The sequence below is a fragment of the Telopea speciosissima genome, chromosome 1 (assembly GCF_018873765.1).
Source record: "Telopea speciosissima isolate NSW1024214 ecotype Mountain lineage chromosome 1, Tspe_v1, whole genome shotgun sequence".
In the NCBI taxonomy this organism is placed as follows: domain Eukaryota; kingdom Viridiplantae; phylum Streptophyta; class Magnoliopsida; order Proteales; family Proteaceae; genus Telopea; species Telopea speciosissima.
In genome coordinates, this window is record NC_057916.1 from 81342830 (window position 1) to 81362282 (window position 19453).

General features: G+C 39.7%; 1 protein-coding gene across 1 annotated transcript; it reads left to right on the forward strand.

Moving 5' to 3' along the window:
* The first annotated feature begins 16193 nt into the window (after positions 1-16193).
* LOC122648263 (cation/H(+) antiporter 18-like) lies at positions 16194-19453 on the forward strand. Its single transcript, XM_043841499.1, has 3 exons — positions 16194-16461; positions 17145-18146; positions 18243-19453. Exons 1-3 carry the CDS (start codon positions 16270-16272, stop codon positions 19419-19421), a joined length of 2373 nt encoding a protein of 790 aa, XP_043697434.1. The 5' UTR covers positions 16194-16269; the 3' UTR covers positions 19422-19453.

A 19453-nucleotide genomic window follows, 5' to 3' on the forward strand; every position in this document is an offset into this window, starting at 1 on the left:
TTTAATTCTGATTATTGTGAATGAGATTGCGAATAGACTACAACGCTTGCGATCCTGGTGGGTTGGTTGGATGTGAGACACATCCTGTCATACTTAGCCCTTATCAATCAGGTCGGGGTGTGACACTAATAGTTGGGGATGAAGCTTAGCAAAATTGACTATAAAAGTAAAGAAGTGTAGGGGCTTTAGCAATGGCAACCTAGGATAGTAATTACAAGCATAGAACTAGGGGTGAAAGAGGGCCGGGTTTTTTAAACCCCTAGCCCAACCCTGAGTCCTCTTAGCTCAGCCCAAGCCCAACCTGACCCTAGGTCGGGTTGAGATATCTTAGTCCAGGACAATCCTGTCGGGCTCAACCCAGCCCAGCCCGGCCCTGATTGACCCTAATTTTTTGCTAGGGCCTGGTTGGCCCTGATTGACCAGTCTCATGTGATTGAGTATTGGTTTGTTTCATACTCACTTGACTAGTAGACTATTTTTTGGGTTAAATACTTTTGTTCAATTGATAGTAAGCCCTTTTTTTTTGGTAAGCCAATAGATAATTAGATACTAAACAAAAATTACATAATGAAATCAATAAATTGTAAAGCATAACCTAACACATGGCTGGGCCGGGCTGGGCTTAGCCTGAGGTCTCAACCCTAGCTCAGCCCGACCCTGACCCCAGGCCTAAAAATTTCAAACCTAACCCACCCTTAGGTTTGAAAAATCCAGCCCAAGCCTTGTTCGGGCTCAGAAGAGGCTCGGGCCGACAGGGCAAAACTTACACCCCTACATAGAACTAATGCATTTTATTGAGAAATACTGTAATGACCCAAAATAAAAAAATAAAAAAAAGAAGCAAAAACTCAATACCAATTTTCCTCAGAAATTATCTATCATGCAAAAGAGAGAAACAGAGAAATTGAGAGAATCAACAGCGTACCTGGTCCACCTCAAAGATGAGCTTCGGTGGTTTCGCAGGTTGCAAAGAAGACGATGTGTGCGTGATCTTCAACTTCCACCTCAGAGACGAGCTTCGTCAAGCCTACCGATGGAGTCGCTTGTGCCAAATCCACCCAGATTTTGGAGAGTTTCAGCGCCTAGCCATTCTCTAGAGAAGTATTTGTGAGAGAGGCCGAGTGTGAGTCTATTTTTTCCATAACACAAAAACAAACTGATTGTGCCAATCACATTTCTGTTGTATTATCAATCTTGTAGCACAAAAGAACACCAGAAGTCTTGTCGCTCGCTTTGAATTTTCACGATTGTAATTCTTTCTTGTATCAACAACATACACCCAGGTTGGAAGATAAAAGCAAAAAAATTGTATATGGAGTAGGGGTACAAGTTTGGCCTTGTCGGCCTGAACCCGCCTTAACCCACCCTGAACTCATCTGGGCTGAGAGCCTGAGATATATGGCCCTGAAGGCTGGAAATTTCTAGCCCTGAGTTAGGGTTGGGTCGGGCTAGGGTTGAGGCCTCGGGCTAAGCCAACCCAGCCCAACCCCACCTTGTTTTAAATTATACTATAAAATATATATTGACATACTATATATATTATAAACTTTAAATGTTACACATATTTTGTTATATATTATATTATATTTGAAGATAATAAGTGCTAACATATTTTATTTTAGTGTTATTGTATGTAAAATTGATAATTTTCTCTCCGACCCAGCCCAACTCAGTACAGTCTATGCATCTCTCCCTTCCCCCACTCCATGATCAAGACCAATCAGGGTCAACCTGGCCTGACCCTGAGGGCGGGTCAGAGTTGAGTTTTCCAGGCCTTGAGTCAGGGTTGGATTGGGCTTGAACCCAACTAAGGTGACTCAGAGTTGGACTAAGATTTTAAAAAGCCCGACCCAACCCGACCCTGTTGCAACCTTAGCCTGGAGTATAGTGAATACTTCTCTAGGGTAATGAGTTGTTATAAATAAATATCATGTCAGTAAGGTACGGTGATTGTGTGTCCTTCATTCATAATAAATGCATGCCTTCTAATACCATTTAACAACACCTAACATGCATCTTATCATGGTAGTGAAAGTGAAATTTATATTTTTGTTCTTTATTTTCTATTATAATAAAGTGTTATTAAGGCACTCACTCGTACCATGTTTTATCTTCATTATGATTTCATTCATTACCCTTATGAAAAAGAGTTTTTTTCTAGATGGGTGTCAATGATTCTCTTTGGTAGTATTCCTCTTAATTGGTTGGAAGATAAAAAGTGACTTTATCATCCATAGCCAAAATAATGGCTCAGTGACAATAGTAATCGAGGGCACTTGGACCTTCTACACGAATCTGGATTAGCTACCCACATGGGACGGGTGGGGCTACATCTGAACATTCCATGGGACGTGGATCCCACACCCTAGAGGTGGGTCCCACACCTCCATGGAGGGTTCAGATCTATCACCAACCGTCCCCATGTGGGTAATAGATCTGAACTCCTCCTACATCACTCCATTCCTATCATACAAGACTCGGAGCATAAGAGTAGCATGAACCAAATGTTAACCACTAGACCTACAAAAAATATCGTCAAAATTTAAACACCATATAGCCATTAATCTATTGTAAACATAAAATTCATTTACTCAAACAACATCACAAAACTTTAAGTTATTGAAAAATGTAAATCAAAAGCTAAGCCGTTCTAATATTGTTTGCATTCTATGTTGAATGTTAGAGCAATTGAAGCTGTTGACTTATCTAGATGGTATGGGCCTTGTCAAACAGGTACGACGATCGTCAAAATATCTCTCTCTATCTCAAGCTCTAAAAAGATAGAAAAAAGAGGGCAAAATTGGGCAAGGAGATTGAGGAGGGAACGCGTGTGTGACGCCTCTGCCTTTTGTTTTGAGAAGGAGAGATAGACACATGGGACTATGGGAGCGTTGGCATAGACCAAAGTCCAGGCAGATCTTTTCCATAGTACGCACCCCACATATTTTGATTCAATTTTTAAAATGACAAAAATACCCCAAGACCCCTCTCAAACACCAAGACAAGATCACATATTTCATCCTCTTAGTTTTGCAACGGTCCAAAATGCCCCTGACCCTCTCAAAACTGTTGCGTGCATCGCCTCTCCAAAAGTCGCAACTCGCAAGTCTCCCCTCGCTTCCCTCTCCTCTTTTTTGGATGAAAGAACAATGGAACCCGATCTCGAATTGCAAGTAACATGAGACCATATAAATAGTCGGTCTAGCTTGCAAACTAGGCCAGATCTTCTATGGCGTGGCTGCTCCAACGGTTTGTGCTGCGCAGACACAAGGCGGAGTGCAATGACCACTTTACGCCCACTCGGGCAAGGTGCTCGGACAGGAGTAAGGCAGTCATTGCGCACCACCTTTTGTCTGCGCAATACAGGCTGTTGACCCGTCAGGCCAGATCTTCTATGGCGTGGCTGCTCCAACGGTTTGTGCTGCGCAGACACAAGGCGGAGTGCAATGACCACTTTACGCCCACTCGGGCAAGGTGCTCGGACAGGAGTAAGGCAGTCATTGCGCACCACCTTTTGTCTGCGCAATACAGGCCGTTGACCCGTCATTTGGAGCTTTTGAGACGCTAAGTAATCCATGTTTGATTTATTGGGCCAAGATTTTTCAAGACCTCAATCGCTGGATCGAAGAATTAAAATTTGTGAATCAGTTGAGTAGATGTAGAATTAGAGAGGTATTTGCGTAATATGTGTATGTATTAGACTCTAATTACATAGAGTCATTTAGTTTGGATGCTACAGAAAGAGGGAGTGCATAAGTTAGACGATGGAAATCACAGAAAGGGAAGAACTAAGATAGAGAAACCCAGATCAGCTTCGACATGATCAATGCTTCAACGGAAAAGAAACTAGAAATTGATCACCCGAATCACAATGAGAGAGTGAAACAAGATCAAAACAAGTTTTTCTCTTCCTCTAAGATCACAGAAGAAACACAAAACTCTGAATAATCTCGGATCTATGAACCCAACCCATCGATTCAAATAATTCAAGAGAGATAGAGAGAGAGAGAGAATAAAATGGACGAAAACTATACTTTCACATCAACTCTGAAACAATTCAGAAAGCCAAACTGATTGAATTGAATATCAGAAAATTGGCGGTCATGGCTCTGGGTTATGGATTAGAAAATTAGGAGAAGATTGAGAAATAACGAGCATCATCCGTCAGGGTGGGTCTCATGTATTTTGTTAAAGGGCAAATTTATTTTTATCACAGCAGGGATTTTATATCGAATTCACTTTTTTGAATTCTTACAGGATTAGATCATGCTACGAAATTAGGGTTGAATATGAAAGAAGTTTGGGGCTCTCACAAGAATCTGTCCGGTCTTCTTCCATCTCCATCCCAATCTCTGTGGCCTTTGAAAATTATTAATCTTTTTTTGCAAGTCACTGACATTTCTAAAGAAGTATCTTTTTGTCTTTGTCATAGCGAGCATCATCCGTCCTCTACGTCATATTAGAGAATTGTGAATTACATGTATAGGTATTCCTTGTTCTGTTTGTTTTGAACCTAGATGGCTGACAATTAAAAAAAGAGCAAATTACATGCACCTCTCCTTGTGTTTGAATCAATAACAAAAAACCCCCTGTTGTTTCAACAATTATGTATGTGTACCCATTAATGGGGGGAATGGGGGGTTTTCTGTTACATGGAAAACCTTGGTTACGAATCGTAAAATATGAGGTTTGGGAAGAGAGAGAGAGAGAGGCCCTCAATTTGTATGAGATGGTCTAAGGGTGTGTGAAAGAATTCGTAAGATGGCATCGTGCGAATCTTTTCCCCGACCTAAAGATAAAGCAAGTTGATATGATTCATATTGGAAAAACCAAAAGAACCAACGGTAAACCTAAAATGACTTTAAGAGACTTGGTAAGGAGAGGAAAGACACATATGATTAGGACCATAACAAGGTGGCATTGACTAGAGTTGATTGGAGAAAGAAAATCCTTCTAGTTGACCTCATTTAATTGGGATACACTTGAGGTGACTATTCAAATCCACCATCAAATTAGATGAACCTCAAAGCCTTCTTAATTAGGTTAGAACATAATGAATTGAAGTGTCTTAACAAAAAAAAAAAAAGGGAGAAAGAACGCCACCCGTGTGCCCTGACACAGGGGTGCGTGAAATGACCGCCACCCCTGTGCCCTGACACAGGGATGTGTGAAATGACTATAACACCCCTATTCATTTTCACAGTTCCAGGGAGTGCGTCGATCATTTCGTGTATGCCTATGTCAGGGTGCAGGGGCGGCGTGCACTGCGCAATCGGTGGAGTTCTTTTTCCCAAAAAAAAAATATATAAATAAGGGCAAGAGATTGTTGCTTGGTCTAATGTTCCCTAATAATAATAATAATGAATTTTTGTGTAGTTATATTTTCCTTGTTCCCCCCCCCCCCCCTCTTCTCTTAGGGGATCAAATAAATAAAATTTGTTAGGAAAATTACATGCCTCTCCCTTGTATTATAGCCTAATTACACATTCATACCCTGTATTTTCCCTAATTACTCTAAGACCCCTTTGGCTGCCAGTGTTAACCTACTATTAGTTTTAATTTTAAAAATAGTATTTTATCCTTGTACTAAAGATGTGAAAATACAATACTACCTTACTACCAAAAAAATGAAAAAATAAAAAATACAATATTACCCTTTATTCATCTTCAACCTAAAACACTCATGTATCTTTCCTCTTCCACCGCCAGCACCACCACCGCCGCCGCTTCCGCCTCCTCCACCGCCTCAGTTCTGAATATTTACAATGTTGTTCAAACTGCAGAGCTGCAAAAATATAAGGAAAGCCCTGAGATTCATGCGTTAAACTGACGAACAAAAACTGCACTAGTGCTGCAACTATTTCAACCCACCTTGGCCTTCCAAACGAAAACCAACCCCAATCCCCCCCATCTCTTCAATCTCTGATCCTTTAATTGCCCCATTCCCACCTTCAGGTCCCAATTTCACCTTTGAGAAATCAAGACCAGTCATCTGTGAATTGTGAAAAAAAAAAACACAAATGATAATTAGATTGCCTTAGATCCAATCAAACATAACAGTTAGGAGTAATTTCTTTCTTCACATAAAGGAAATAACAGTGCTCCATGAGAGGAAACTAAAGGGATTACAGCTCGCCTAATAAGACATCTCTTGTTTTCCCAACATGTTTGGGTTTTATTGAAAGGTTAGGGAAAACAAAAGGTTAAGAAACCCTATCTGTGTAGGAAAGGGGTTGCAGGAGGAGGAAAAAGAAGAAAGAGGGTAGAAGGGTCATCTCACAAAGACCTAGGGTTAGTTTAGGAATTATGAAAAATATTATTAAACCACGTCATCATTTAATAGACAGACACTAACGGCAGGGATGTAATAGTATATTTTTGCAAACTAGAGAGAGTCAGAGCGTAATTAGGGAAAATGCAAGGGAGGAATGTCTTAATAGGGCTTGAAACCAACTGGAGACAGGTGAACACAAAAGATCCCTTTGTGGACATAATTTTTTTCTTCATTTGTGGGAGGAAAATGCATTTTTATGTGCAGCAAATCCATTTGATATACTAGTAATAACTCATTGGGGATATGTTCTTTCGTTTCATCCTATTGTGGTCGATGGTTGCGCAAGCATAGGAAAATGGTATCATACATTGGAGGGCATTAATTAAATATTATATTAGGGGGAGAGGATATTTTGAGCAAATGGTAAAGGAGAGCAATAAAGTAATATCCTACATCAGAGGACAGCGATGTCATTTAGTGTGAGAAAAAGACATATAGATACAAAAGGTGCTAGCGTACCTAGCCCAGCGGTTCAGAGAACCTTTTCAATTTTAAAAAGGCCAGTAAGCAATATTTATCTATAGAATGCTAACGTTACAAAAGTGTACGGCCTTGAATTCTTAAAAAACATTTATAGGACCACTTGTCATATCCACAGGACCCAACAAATGATTGAAATTTGTTTTTTTTTTTTTAATTTTAAGTAAAAAAGATTGATGAAATTTCAATTTCCCCACCAAAATGATGTAGAATTTCTACATTATCCCATCAAATGGCTCAGCAATTTTAGCCATGCGATGGGATGATGTAGAAATTCTAGCGCGCCTTGGATAGATAGGTGTAGAGTTGGATTATCCACAATTCAAATTTTAAGTTTTAATTCAATCAAATGCTCTCGAATGCATTGGCTCCATGCCCATGCACACTTTTTGTAGCTTCTCATAGTCTTATTTTGCTACTAGGTGAACTTTGTTTGAGTTGAAACTTGACAAGGCATGAGACCATGAGCGCTACTTCTCCACAAAGTTTGAATGGCATGCATCCATCTATTTGTCAGCCATTTTTGTGGCCTTTCATAACCTTATTTTGCCACTAGGTGAACTTTGGTTGGGCTGAAACTCAAAAGAGGCATGGGACCATGAACTCTACTCCACAAAGGTTGAACCCCATCTGATCTATCATGTGATAGAAACATATTTTCTTCTCTAGCAACCGGTTCAATGTGGCATCGTCCCTTGTAATGATCAAGGCTGATAAGTGTTATATAAGGCATATACTGTAAGACAAAGCAGATATACAGAAATAGAGAAATACCTGTTATCGCACACCAGTTGCAGAGTGAAACGAACCAAAAAGGAAGAAGCACGGACAATCGAGTTGAGTCGTATCTGTAAGATACTTTCCTTAAGGATTTAGATGCCCCCTCTTCTGCAACGGGGTTGACCTTGCACCTTACCCTCCAAGATAAATACAACTCCTAAATGTATAGGTTGCAGAACCTAATACGAGTACCAGAGATATCAAACGGCTATACAACCCTCTTATTACTTAAACAAAAATACAGTATCTGTCTCTGGAACGGACTGTTGCAGGGACAATACGTTTCTGTTGTCTATATTAAAATGCAGGAATGACATGGTGTATATATATATAATACTGGAGTACCCTTTCATGAAGGGATACATCCGTATGAATACAGGTGATATACATACAAGGGTGTAACCCTTACATGGGAGGTGTGACCGTATGTATACCTCCACGTACAGGGAGGGGGTGTAACTATTTATATATATGTACGAATAGACAAGTGTGGTTCAACCGTATAGATGAACCAAATCGAGTTTTAAACAAAACATTAAAACTCCTATAAGGTTTTGTCCACACCCACACCCCGACCCCGACCCCGACCTCGACCACGGCCCGGCTCGGCTCGGCGCGCGCGCGCGATTCAAAAGCACCCCAAGGACCCCCCCACACACTAGAGAGTAGGGTGTCTTCCTCTCCAAAAGGCTCACACCTTAAGGAAACAATCCTATATATATACCCCTCAAGTAACTCTCCCACAACCAATGTGGGACTATTCTTGAGCTCAATTCTAGCCTCTTGCACACAAGAGAGTACAACCAATTTCAAACAAAATAGAGGAGGAAAACAAAAAAAGGAGGGAATGAAATAAAACACAATTTTGAAACTTTGACACACACTTGAAAAAGTGTTTTTTTGAAACAAGTGCTTTGTCCCAAAGTGCATCTATAAAATAATAATACAACAATTCCCCCACAAGTTTCAAAATAGTGATACATATCGAGTGATAAGTATATTAGACATAGTAGGACACATCGTTGCGTGTCTTCAGGACTTGAACCTACACTAGGTCCGATGAACTACGCCACGCAGTACAGTGAAGTCGACTTCTTGAACCTTTCCTCATCGGTGTAGCCGACTAGTTCACTGACCACATCCTACTAGTCGACCGTTTGTGATATCCCTTTTATAAAGATGGACATTTTTTAACGGCCTTGTCCCCTATCCTGGTCTCATAGATGTTTAGAGAATTCGCCTATAGAATTCTCATCGGTAGGCGGCCTCACCTCCTACATCTATTTAGGTCAGTCCATAGTGTGCACCACAGTTAACACACCCCCACTTTACATGAGATCCGACTAGATTAAGAGTCTATAAGACTCATCCTCCTTCCTTTGTGGTGGTACTACTTTTCCTATCTACCTAGAATGAGCAAAAAAATGTAGTAGTACTAGACAGGTCATCCAGTGACTTCGTTTGTACCCTTTGAACCTAATTCAGGAATTTACCTCTTCACATAGGTTGGGTGTCCATCACATAACCTATGTCACAGGCCTTAAGCTCATTCCCTTAGATGAATCATGAATTATTTTTGTAGGCAACGGTTTTGTGAAAACATCAGCTAAGTTGCTTTCAGATTTCACAAAATCAATAGCTATTGTTCCTTCATTAATATACTCGCCGTACAAAATTATGTCTTAGGCGGATGTGGCGCTTCTTTCCATTGTACATTTTATTCTTAGCTTTAGCTATTGCCGCTTGATTATCACAATGAAGTGATATCGAAGGCAATGGTTTTGGTCACAATGGAATATCTCGCCATCAAAGTTTCGAGCCACTCGCCTGGTTCCCGCCTTTTCCAAAGCTATAAACTCAGCTTCCATGGTGGATCCTGTACCACAGGATTGCTTTACCGATTTCCACGAAATCGCTCCACCGCCTAGTGTGAAAACATATCCACTAGTTGCTAATGTTTCCTTGGTATCTGAAATCCAATTAGCATCACAATAGCCCTCTAACACGGCTGGTCTTCCACTGTAGTGAAGGCCATAGGCTATCGTTCCCTTTAAATATCGCAATAATCTTGTCATAGCATGCCAATGCTCTATACTTGGATTATGAGTGTATTGACTCAATTTCCCAACTGCTAAAGCGATATCTGGTCTGGTGCAGTTCATTAGATATGTAACTGAACCAATGATTTGTGAGTATTTCTTTTGGGAGACAGGTTCCCCCAAATTCTTTTGTAAAAAACAATTAATGTCCAAAGGTGTTTTAACCGATGATAAATCATTATAACCATACTTCTTTAGTATGGTTTCAACATAATGGGATTGGGATAATATAATCTCTTTTTCTTTTCTGATGATCTTAATTCCAAGAATTACATCAGCCTCCCCCATGTCCTTTGTATCAAACTTAGACATTAAGAAACCTTTAGTTTGCTTTACAATGTCTAAACTCGTTCCCATTATCAACATGTCATCTACATAAAGTACGATGAACACACCTTTGCCTTTATTGAACTTACTATACAAGCACCTATCAGCATCATTTATGAGAAAACCATTCGATACAAGTACCGAATCAAGTTTTTCATGCCACTGTTTTGGAGCTTGTTTGAGTCCATAAAGTGATCTAACCAACTTACATACCTTGTGTTCTTGTCCAGGCACAACATAACCTTCAGGTTGCTTAATGTATATTTCTTCTACCAAGTCGCCATTTAGAAACGCTGTTTTCACGTCCATTTGGTGTATAACCAAATTATACATAGATGCAACAGCCATCATTACTCGTATAGTAGTTATTCTTGCTACTGGAGCAAATGTGTCAAAGTAATCTATATTCTTCTTTTGTCTAAAGCCTTTTACTACTAACCGGGCTTTAAACTTATCTAGTGATCCATCTGGTTTCAATTTCTTTCGAAATATCCACTTAGTGTCCAACACTTTGGAACCTTTAGGTAAGTCAACTAATATCCATGTGTGATTGGCTAAAATGGAATCTAGTTCACTTTTGATGGCCTCTTTCCAAAACACGGCATCTAAAGATGTCACCGCTTCTTTATACGATAAAGGATCATTGTCTAAAAGATAGACAACCCAATCACCATCCGAAAAAGTAGCTTTCTTTTGCCTTTTACTCTTCCGTAATTGACTTGAATCACTAGATATAGGTTCAATATTCTTTGACACTTCTTGGCCAAAAGATGATACACTACTATCAACCTTCCTTTCTAATAGGTTAGACTTAAGAGGAAATACATTCTCAAAGAATTCTGCATCCCTTGACTCAATGATATCATTTTATGTCAAACACATCATCTATGGTTTTAATAACCATAAATCGATATGCAGTACTGTGAGCTGCATATCCAACAAAAACACAATCACATGTCTTTGGTCCTAGTTTCCTTTTCTTTGGTTCTGGTATAGCCACTTTGGCTAGACAACCCCATACCCTTAAATGCTTTATGGTAGGTTTTCTTCCATACCATAATTCAAAGGGTAACAATCCGGTTTTCTTGTGCGGAACTCTATTTAAAATATAACATGCCGATAACATGGCATCCCCCCACATGTCTAGGGGTAACCCTGAGCTTATGAGCATTGAATTCATCATTTCCTTCAATGTTCGATTCTTCCTTTTTGCCACCCCATTAGACTCAGGTTGATAAGGGGCGGTGGTCTCATGAATAATACCATGGTCCTCACAAAACTGAGAAAGATTAGAGTATTCAGTACCTCTATCAGTTCTAAGCCTTTTCACTTTCCTCCCTAATTGATTTTCCACCTCTGCCTTATAGGATATAAAAGCATTACTTGCTTCATCCTTGGACTTAAGAAGGTAAACCATGGTAAATCTAGAGTGGTCATCTATGAATGTAACAACATATTTTTTACCTCCTCTAGATTCAAGTGACTTATAGTCACAAAGATCACTATGCACCAAATCAAGAAGGCCACTTTGTCGTTCCATTGACCTATGTGGTCTTTTAGTGAATTTTGCCTCCACACATGTGGGGCACTTTGTCAATGGTTGCTTAATATGATTGTCTATTAAGCCTTTCTTATGCATATAAGAAATATAAGATGCATTGCAGTGACCTAATCTACCATGCCATAAATCATAATAATCAATAAAGTAAGCAGAAGAAGCACTAGGCTTTTCTTTTATTATCTCAGAAACACTTAGTACAAATAAACCATCGCTAAGATACCCCTTGCCCACAAATACATCATTTTTCGAACTACAAGCTTGTCGGACTCAAAAAGTAACTTCATTCCCGCCTTGTTGAGAAGCGCCCGAAATAAGATTGCGTCTTATTTCGGCACATGCAAACACATTGTCCAAAACAAGTGTCTTTCCTGAAGAGAGCTTCAAAGTAATTTTTCCTTTGCCGATAACCTTGGTTGACTGAGAGTTGCCCATATAGACCTTATCATCTAAAATAGAATAACTCAAAAAAGAGTTTCGGTCCCCACAGATGTGCCTCGTAGCACCTGTGTCTATTATCCAGTCATTTGGTTTTTCAACCAAAAATACTTCGGTTATCATTGCTGCAAAGACTTCCTCTTCAGCAAGATTGACTTTTGCCTTATCTGGCAAAACCTTCTTCTTGTTCCTGCAGTCTTTCTTGAAGTGACCTGGCTTGCCGCACATGAAGCAATTTCCTTTCTTCCTCTTTGAGTTTGAACTTTTCTGAACAGGATTGCCTTTCCTCTTAAGATTTGGTTTCTTCTCTGTTTCCACCAGATGGGCATTGGATCGAATGTATCCAATGGGCTTTTCACCTTTGTCTTTAATGCGGTTCCGTTCCTCTATTTTGATGCGAACTACCACCTGATCAAAAGACCAGTCCTTCCTCTTGTGTTTCATTGTAGTTTTGAAATCCTTCCAAGAGTCAGGTAGTTTATCAATTAAAGAACTCGTGACAAACAGATCTGGTAAAATCATGTTCTCTTTAGCCAAATTCCCAACCATAACCTGGAATCATCTACTTGAGAAGAGATGGTTTCACCTTATCATCCGGAAGTTCGAAAATTTGACACCACATACTTCTTTAAGCCAAGATCTTCCAGAGTATATTTGTTGACCAAAGCATTCCAAATCATGTAGGCATGATCAAAGGAATTGTAAACATTATACAATTCATTCGATAGAGCATCGTAATCCTGTTCTTGCATTGAAAGTCTGCTTCGATCCAAGCAAGCCTCTTCATATCAAGATCAATATCCTCACTGTCCAGAGGCTTGGGATCAGTCAATGCAAACGCCACCCCTATTTGCGTTAATGCAAATAGCATCATCTGCTTCCACCGTTTAAAATTCTGCCCGGTGAACTGTGCTATCTTATCAAACTCGAGACTATTCTCGTTTCTCCATACTCGGTTGTATGGTAGCAGATATTTTGGGCAATGCAGCAGAGGTGGAAGGTCCACAGATGTGATAGTATCCACAGATATTCTTACCATAGTCTTACACAGAAAATAAGCCAAATAAGGTCTTAATCCTTAAGATTGTTATATAAGGCATATACTGTAAGACAAAGCAGATATACAGAAATAGAGAAATACCTGTTATCGCACACCAGTTGTAGAGTGAAACGAACCAGAAAGGAAGAAGCACGGACAATCGAGTTGAGTCGTATCTGTAAGATACTTTCCTTAAGGATTTAGATGCCCCCTCTTCTGCAACGGGGTTGACCTTGCACCTAACCCTCCAAGATAAATACAACTCCTAAACGTATAGGTTGCAGAACCTAATACGAGTACCAGGGATATCAAACGGCTATACAACCCTCTTATTACTTAAACAAAAATACAGTATCTGTCTCTGGAACGGACTATTGCAGGGACAATACGTTTCTGTTGTCTATATTAAAATGCAGGAATGACATGGTGTATATATATATAATACTGGAGTATCCTTTCATGAAGGGATACATCCGTATGAATACAGGTGATATACGTACAGGGGTGTAACCCTTACATGGGAGGTGTGACCGTATGTATACCTCCACGTACAGGGAGGGGGTGTAACTATTCATATATATGTACGAATAGACAAGTGTGGTTCAACCGTATAGATGAACCAAATCGAGTTTTAAACAAAACATTAAAACTCCTATAAGGTTTTGTCCACACCCACACCCACACCCCGACCCCGACCTCGGCCACGGCCCGGCTCGGCTCGGCGCGCGCGCGTGCGATTCAAAAGCACCCCAAGGACCCCCCCACACACTAGAGAGTAGGGTGTCTTCCTCTCCAAAAGGCTCACACCTTAAGTAAACAATCCTATATATATACCCCTCAAGTAACTCTCCCACAACCAATGTGGGACTATTCATGAGCTCAATTCTAGCCTCTTGCACACAAGAGAGTACAACCAATTTCAAACAAAATAGAGGAGGAAAACAAAAAAAGGAGGGAATGAAATAAAACACAATTTTGAAACTTTGACACACACTTGAAAAAGTGTTTTTTTGAAACAAGTGCTTTGTCCCAAAGTGCATCTATAAAATAATAATACAACAATAAGTCCATTGGTCCACCCAATTGAAACAACTTGGGTTGAAACTAATTAAAGATGAACTTAAGCCGTATCAAACCTGTGGACATTGAAGCTAGATCGGTTGATGGAATAGATGAGGAGGTGTGGAAACGCTTAAGTGAGTGAAATGAAAAAGGCAAACTGCTCGTGATGTCGCTAGTTGGTTTGTTTCATGCCAGCATGGGTGAGTAGCAGGGAAAAGACAGTCTGCTCGTGATATTGCTAGTCGCTCCATTCCATGCCTCATTTGACCGAGAAAATCAAAGTGATTCTATTTCATTTTAATTAATTGTTTTTAATAAAAGAGATTGCATAAATGACAAATCTATAGGTGTGCCTGGAGCTTAATTGATAAATTTTTTTGGATTATCCCAAAAGTTCTTTAAGTCAGGCGTGAAGAAAGGTTTACAAAATTATTTGAAAATGATTAACATTATGTCATCATCAAAAGATGTCATTGTGTTGCACATATTTTTAGAACACATATGAAATAATTTGATTCCTCCTAATAATAATAATACAAATTATTAGATACCGTACCTTAAGGGATATCGATAAAAAAATAAAATCTTAATTACATAAAATCTATATAAGTATGTATGTGTGCTTATTGGGTTTGCTCCAATCATATACTTCAATTCCTTGGATTTTCATTCTGTCTTTGAACTGGGTAGCTAGAGAAAAGGAAGAGATTTATGGCTTATTCAGAAATATCATCGTAGGCATTAGCATTGAAGGAAAGCTCTAGCTATGCCTACCAGCTGAAACATAATATTCAGGTAAGAAATCTCTCTCTCACTCAAGAAAAGTAATAGTCCTCTTGTTTGTTTGTTAGGAAAAATTAATGGATAGAGATTATTTCTTGCAAGCAGATTGATTGGTTTTGTATTCCTGTTCCATGATTTTTTTTCTTCTTTGTTACCTTCACGTTTATGGTTTTTTGCAAAGATTAACAACGACTGAAAGAGAACAATATCACAAATTTTCAGTTAAATTAGTCTTAATCTTAGCAATTATGACTTTCAAAACAAACCTATTTAAACATATTACAAATCCAAATCTCCCAGTCAGAATATAAACATGACACAACAAAGAGAATATTTCCCAAAATCAATCCGATCTTGTGTTTTTGTCTGACCAATCCATCATTTCCTGACAATCTGTCTAAACTTCTACACTCGGCCATACCAACTCCAATATACTTTACAACCAATAATTTTTGCCTCTTTGGTATATCTTGCAAAACTATAATCCATGCCATGTAATTTTTTTAAACAAATTAAAAAATTAAATCAATTTAAAAAATGGGTTAGTCTTGGAATTCTATACACGCTCTCTAATATTTTGTAATGGATTTATACCATATAAATTATTTTAAATTATTGTTATTTCTTAAGTCACAATTTGGGTCTAGGTGTCGTGGTTCAAGCCCAATAATATCAGATTTCTTTATTATGCTTCAAAAATAGTTTCGTTCCTAATTGAGGGCCAGAACTATTAACTCAATCTGGCAAACAAAACAAAAAAGAAACCAATAAAAACCATTTAACCAGAACCGTTTATTAATTTGTTTTTATTTGGGATATTGAAACTGTTTAATTAACGGTTCGATTTTGGTTTCTACCCTTCATACATCTACCCAACCAGAATCGAACCAATTAACAGCCTTACCTGAACTGAGTTTAAACATGGTTATTGGGTTTTAATTGAAGAATCTGAGAGCTTTGTGGCGGGTCAATTATCTAACTTTTCAGTTCTCAATGATCAGATGAGGAGATCACAGTAGAACTGGATGTTTTGGGGCAAACCATACCCTCAACCCAGTCCGACTTTGGCAGGGTTTTCCCAAGCCCACCCGGACCTGATTGACCCTGAATATTTTGGCCCATTGACAACCCTAGATAGGGGTTCAGTTCAGGGTGAGCCGATCAGTTTCGATTGGTCCGACCAATTCGGACTGGAAATTGACAATCCTATGTCCCTATCAATGCTTGATATGACGACCAAATCTTTGAGTTTGTAGCCAAATTTCATAATCTAAATCTGTAAATTGGAATTAAGAAGCTTTTATATTTTGTTTGCAGGTCTTGAAGTACAGAAAATTTGCTGTAAGTGAAACAAATATTGGTAGAAGAAATGGCTTCCAATGCCACCGTATGTCCAGCTCCCATAGCTGCTACTTCTAATGGGGTCTTCCAAGGGAATAATCCTCTAGACTATTCATTACCTCTCGTCATTCTACAGATTTGCCTTGTTATCACTGTTTCACGCACACTTGCTTATTTCCTCGGACCCCTCAGACAACCTCGTGTCATTGCTGAAATCATTGTAAGTTTATCCAATCAGTTATCTCCCTTGCTGCTTCCATAAAAGTGAAATCAGAATTGATACCTGTTGCGCATCTAAACGGCTTAATTTTTTAATGAAGCAATTCAATTTTGTATAATATGAGAGTCAAAACACGAACAAAATCACGAGCACTTGATGGGATCGAGTCGTGCCACTGATCACTTTCCTTAATATCATAGTCATCTCCGATGCAACAATACAAGTTCTTGTGAATTGACCACTAGAACACTTTAGAATCATATTCTAAAGTATCTAGTTCGTCCTCTATTTATAGAAAAGAGATGCCCTTAGAGACACATGTCCAAAGGAGTCCAAAAGATGTCTCTCAAAGAGAGAAGGCACGTCAGGCGATGCTCATCTGCTATCAAAAAAACCACGTTTATCGTAAAATAAAAATAAAAATGAGATATATACAAGTCTGATCTAGAGCAAAAAGAAACTTCGAACACACTGAGGCCCACCTCGTCACACCACAACTCTCTGTGGCTTGGCATACATTGAATTCTACTCTCTTCCATAAGTAATGTGGGACTAAACATTTCCCAACCATATGCTTTACCAAAAAACAGCATCAAATGGATATCAAGTGAGCCCTCTATCTTTCTATCGCTCATTTACTCTCTTAAAAATTTTGTTTATGGGTTGTTCTTCAATGTTTGCAGGGAGGAGTATTGCTTGGGCCATCAGCACTGGGTCGTAATATGAGCTATTTGAATTCAGTTTTCCCTTCGAGTAGCCTCACAATCCTAGACACTCTGGCCAACCTTGGACTTATGTTCTTTCTCTTCCTAGTAGGGGTAGAATTGGATCCAAAGTCTCTCAGAAAGACTGGAAAGAAAGCCCTTGCCATCGCCGCCGCCGGAATTATCTTCCCCTTTGCATTAGGGATAGGTTCATCCTTTGTCCTCCTACAAACTATCTCCAAGGGAATAAATACACTTCCCTTTGTTGTCTTTATGGGTGTATCCCTTTCTATAACTGCCTTCCCTGTCTTGGCTCGCATCCTTGCTGAACTTAAGCTCCTCACAACTGATGTGGGCCGAATGGCAGTATCAGCTGCTGCAATTAACGATGTAGTTGCTTGGATCTTGTTAGCCCTTGCTATTGCTCTCTCCACCACTGGCCATTCTCCTATAATTGCTGTGTGGGTTCTTCTCTCTGGTTGCGGTTTCCTTATCTGCGCCATTCTTATACTTCCTCCACTCTTTAAATGGATGGCAAGGCGTTGCCAAGAAGGTGAACCTGTGGATGAGTTATACATATGTGCCACCTTAGCTCTTGTATTAGCAGCTGGGTTTATCACAGATGCTATAGGGATCCATTGCCTCTTTGGGGCTTTTGTGGTTGGGTTTCTAGTCCCCAAGGATGGACCCTTTGCAAGTGCTCTTGTGGAGAAAGTGGAAGATTTTGCATCTAGTCTCTTCCTTCCTCTGTTTTTTGTCTCCAGTGGATTGAAAACAAATGTGGCCACGATTCAAGGGGCTCAATCATGGGCTCTCCTAGTCTTGGTCATTGTCACTGCTTGTGCTGGGAAAATTGTGGGTACTATTGTAGTCTCCCTCCTCTGTAGGGTACCTTGGCGTGAGGCTGTTGCACTGGGTGTCTTAATGAACAGTAAAGGATTGATAGAGCTCATCGTCCTCAACATCGGTAGGCAGAGACAGGTAGAATTTTGTAATTTATGTCCTCAGTTTTTGGATTAATTGTGTACTTTTGTTAGCTTTATAGATCAATGTTTTGATTGATTTTCATTATCGCAGGTGTTAAATGAGCAGACCTTTACCATCATGGTTTTGATGGCTCTCTTCACAACATTTATCACCACACCTCTTCTTGTTGCGGTGTATAAGCCTGCAAGAAGGGCCACCATGAATGATTATAAGCACAGAACAATAGAGAGGAAGAAAAACTCAAGTACTCAGTTTCGGATTTTAACTTGTTTTCATAGTAGCATTAACATACCAACTTTGATAAATCTCATTGAAGTCTCTCGTGGAACTGATCGGCAGCAAGGTCTATGCGTCTATTCTATGCACCTCAAGGAGCTCTCAGAGAGACCCTCTGCAATTCTCGTGGTAAACAAGGCAAGGAAGAATGGGCTGCCTTTCTGGAACAAGGGGCAACGACAGGTGAACTCGGATCACGTTGTGATCGCCTTTGAGGCATTTCAACAACTAAGTCGTGTGTCTATAAGACCCATGACAGCTATCTCTTCAATGTCTACTATCCATGAAGACATCTGCACTAGTGCTGAAAACAAGAGAGTGGCTATGATCATACTCCCTTTCCACAAGCACCAAAGAGTGGATGGTTCAATGGAAACGACAAGAAATGATTTCAGATGGGTCAATCAAAGAGTTCTTGAACACGCGAGATGCTCAGTTGGGATACTCGTTGATCGTGGCTTCGGTGGAACTACCCATGTCTCTGCTAGCGAAGTTTCTTCATCCATTATTGTCTTGTTCTTCGGAGGGTGTGATGATCGTGAGGCACTTGCATATGGAGCACGCATGGCTGAACACCCTGGTATCAGTCTCACAGTGCTTCGCTTCTTGATGGAATCTGAGCCAGAAGTCGTTGGAATCGAAAAGATTGAGAAGTTGGACAGTGGGAATTGCTCAAAAGATGATGAGTACTTGGCTGAATTCCAACAGAAGATCCAAACTGAAAACTCAATCAAGTATGAAGTGAAAATGGTTAGAAATGCAGCAGAAGCCATTGCCATGATTAGGGAGTTGAGTCGTTCTGATCTGTTTGTGGTGGGGCGAAAGCCGGAGGGAAAGGTTGCAGAGATTTTGGATGTTAAGAGTGACATTCCTGAATTAGGACCAACTGGAAGTCTATTGGCATCATCAGATTTCTCAACTACAGCAACAGCATTGATTGTACAACAGTATCACAGCTTGACATCTTCGGATTCACCAGTAATCTCCATTTAGCCTTTAGGGAAGGGAGGATCATTTGTAAGTCA

What these genes read in the sequence shown, in the direction of transcription:
- LOC122648263 (XM_043841499.1), top strand. Translation starts at nt 16,270, where the DNA reads ATGGCTTCCAATGCCACCGTATGTCCAGCTCCCATAGCTGCTACTTCT. An exon ending in GTGTCATTGCTGAAATCATT is followed by an intron (nt 16,462 to 17,144) that starts GTAAGTTTATCC and finishes CAATGTTTGCAG; the next exon opens with GGAGGAGTATTGCTTGGGCC. An exon ending in ACATCGGTAGGCAGAGACAG is followed by an intron (nt 18,147 to 18,242) that starts GTAGAATTTTGT and finishes TCATTATCGCAG; the next exon opens with GTGTTAAATGAGCAGACCTT.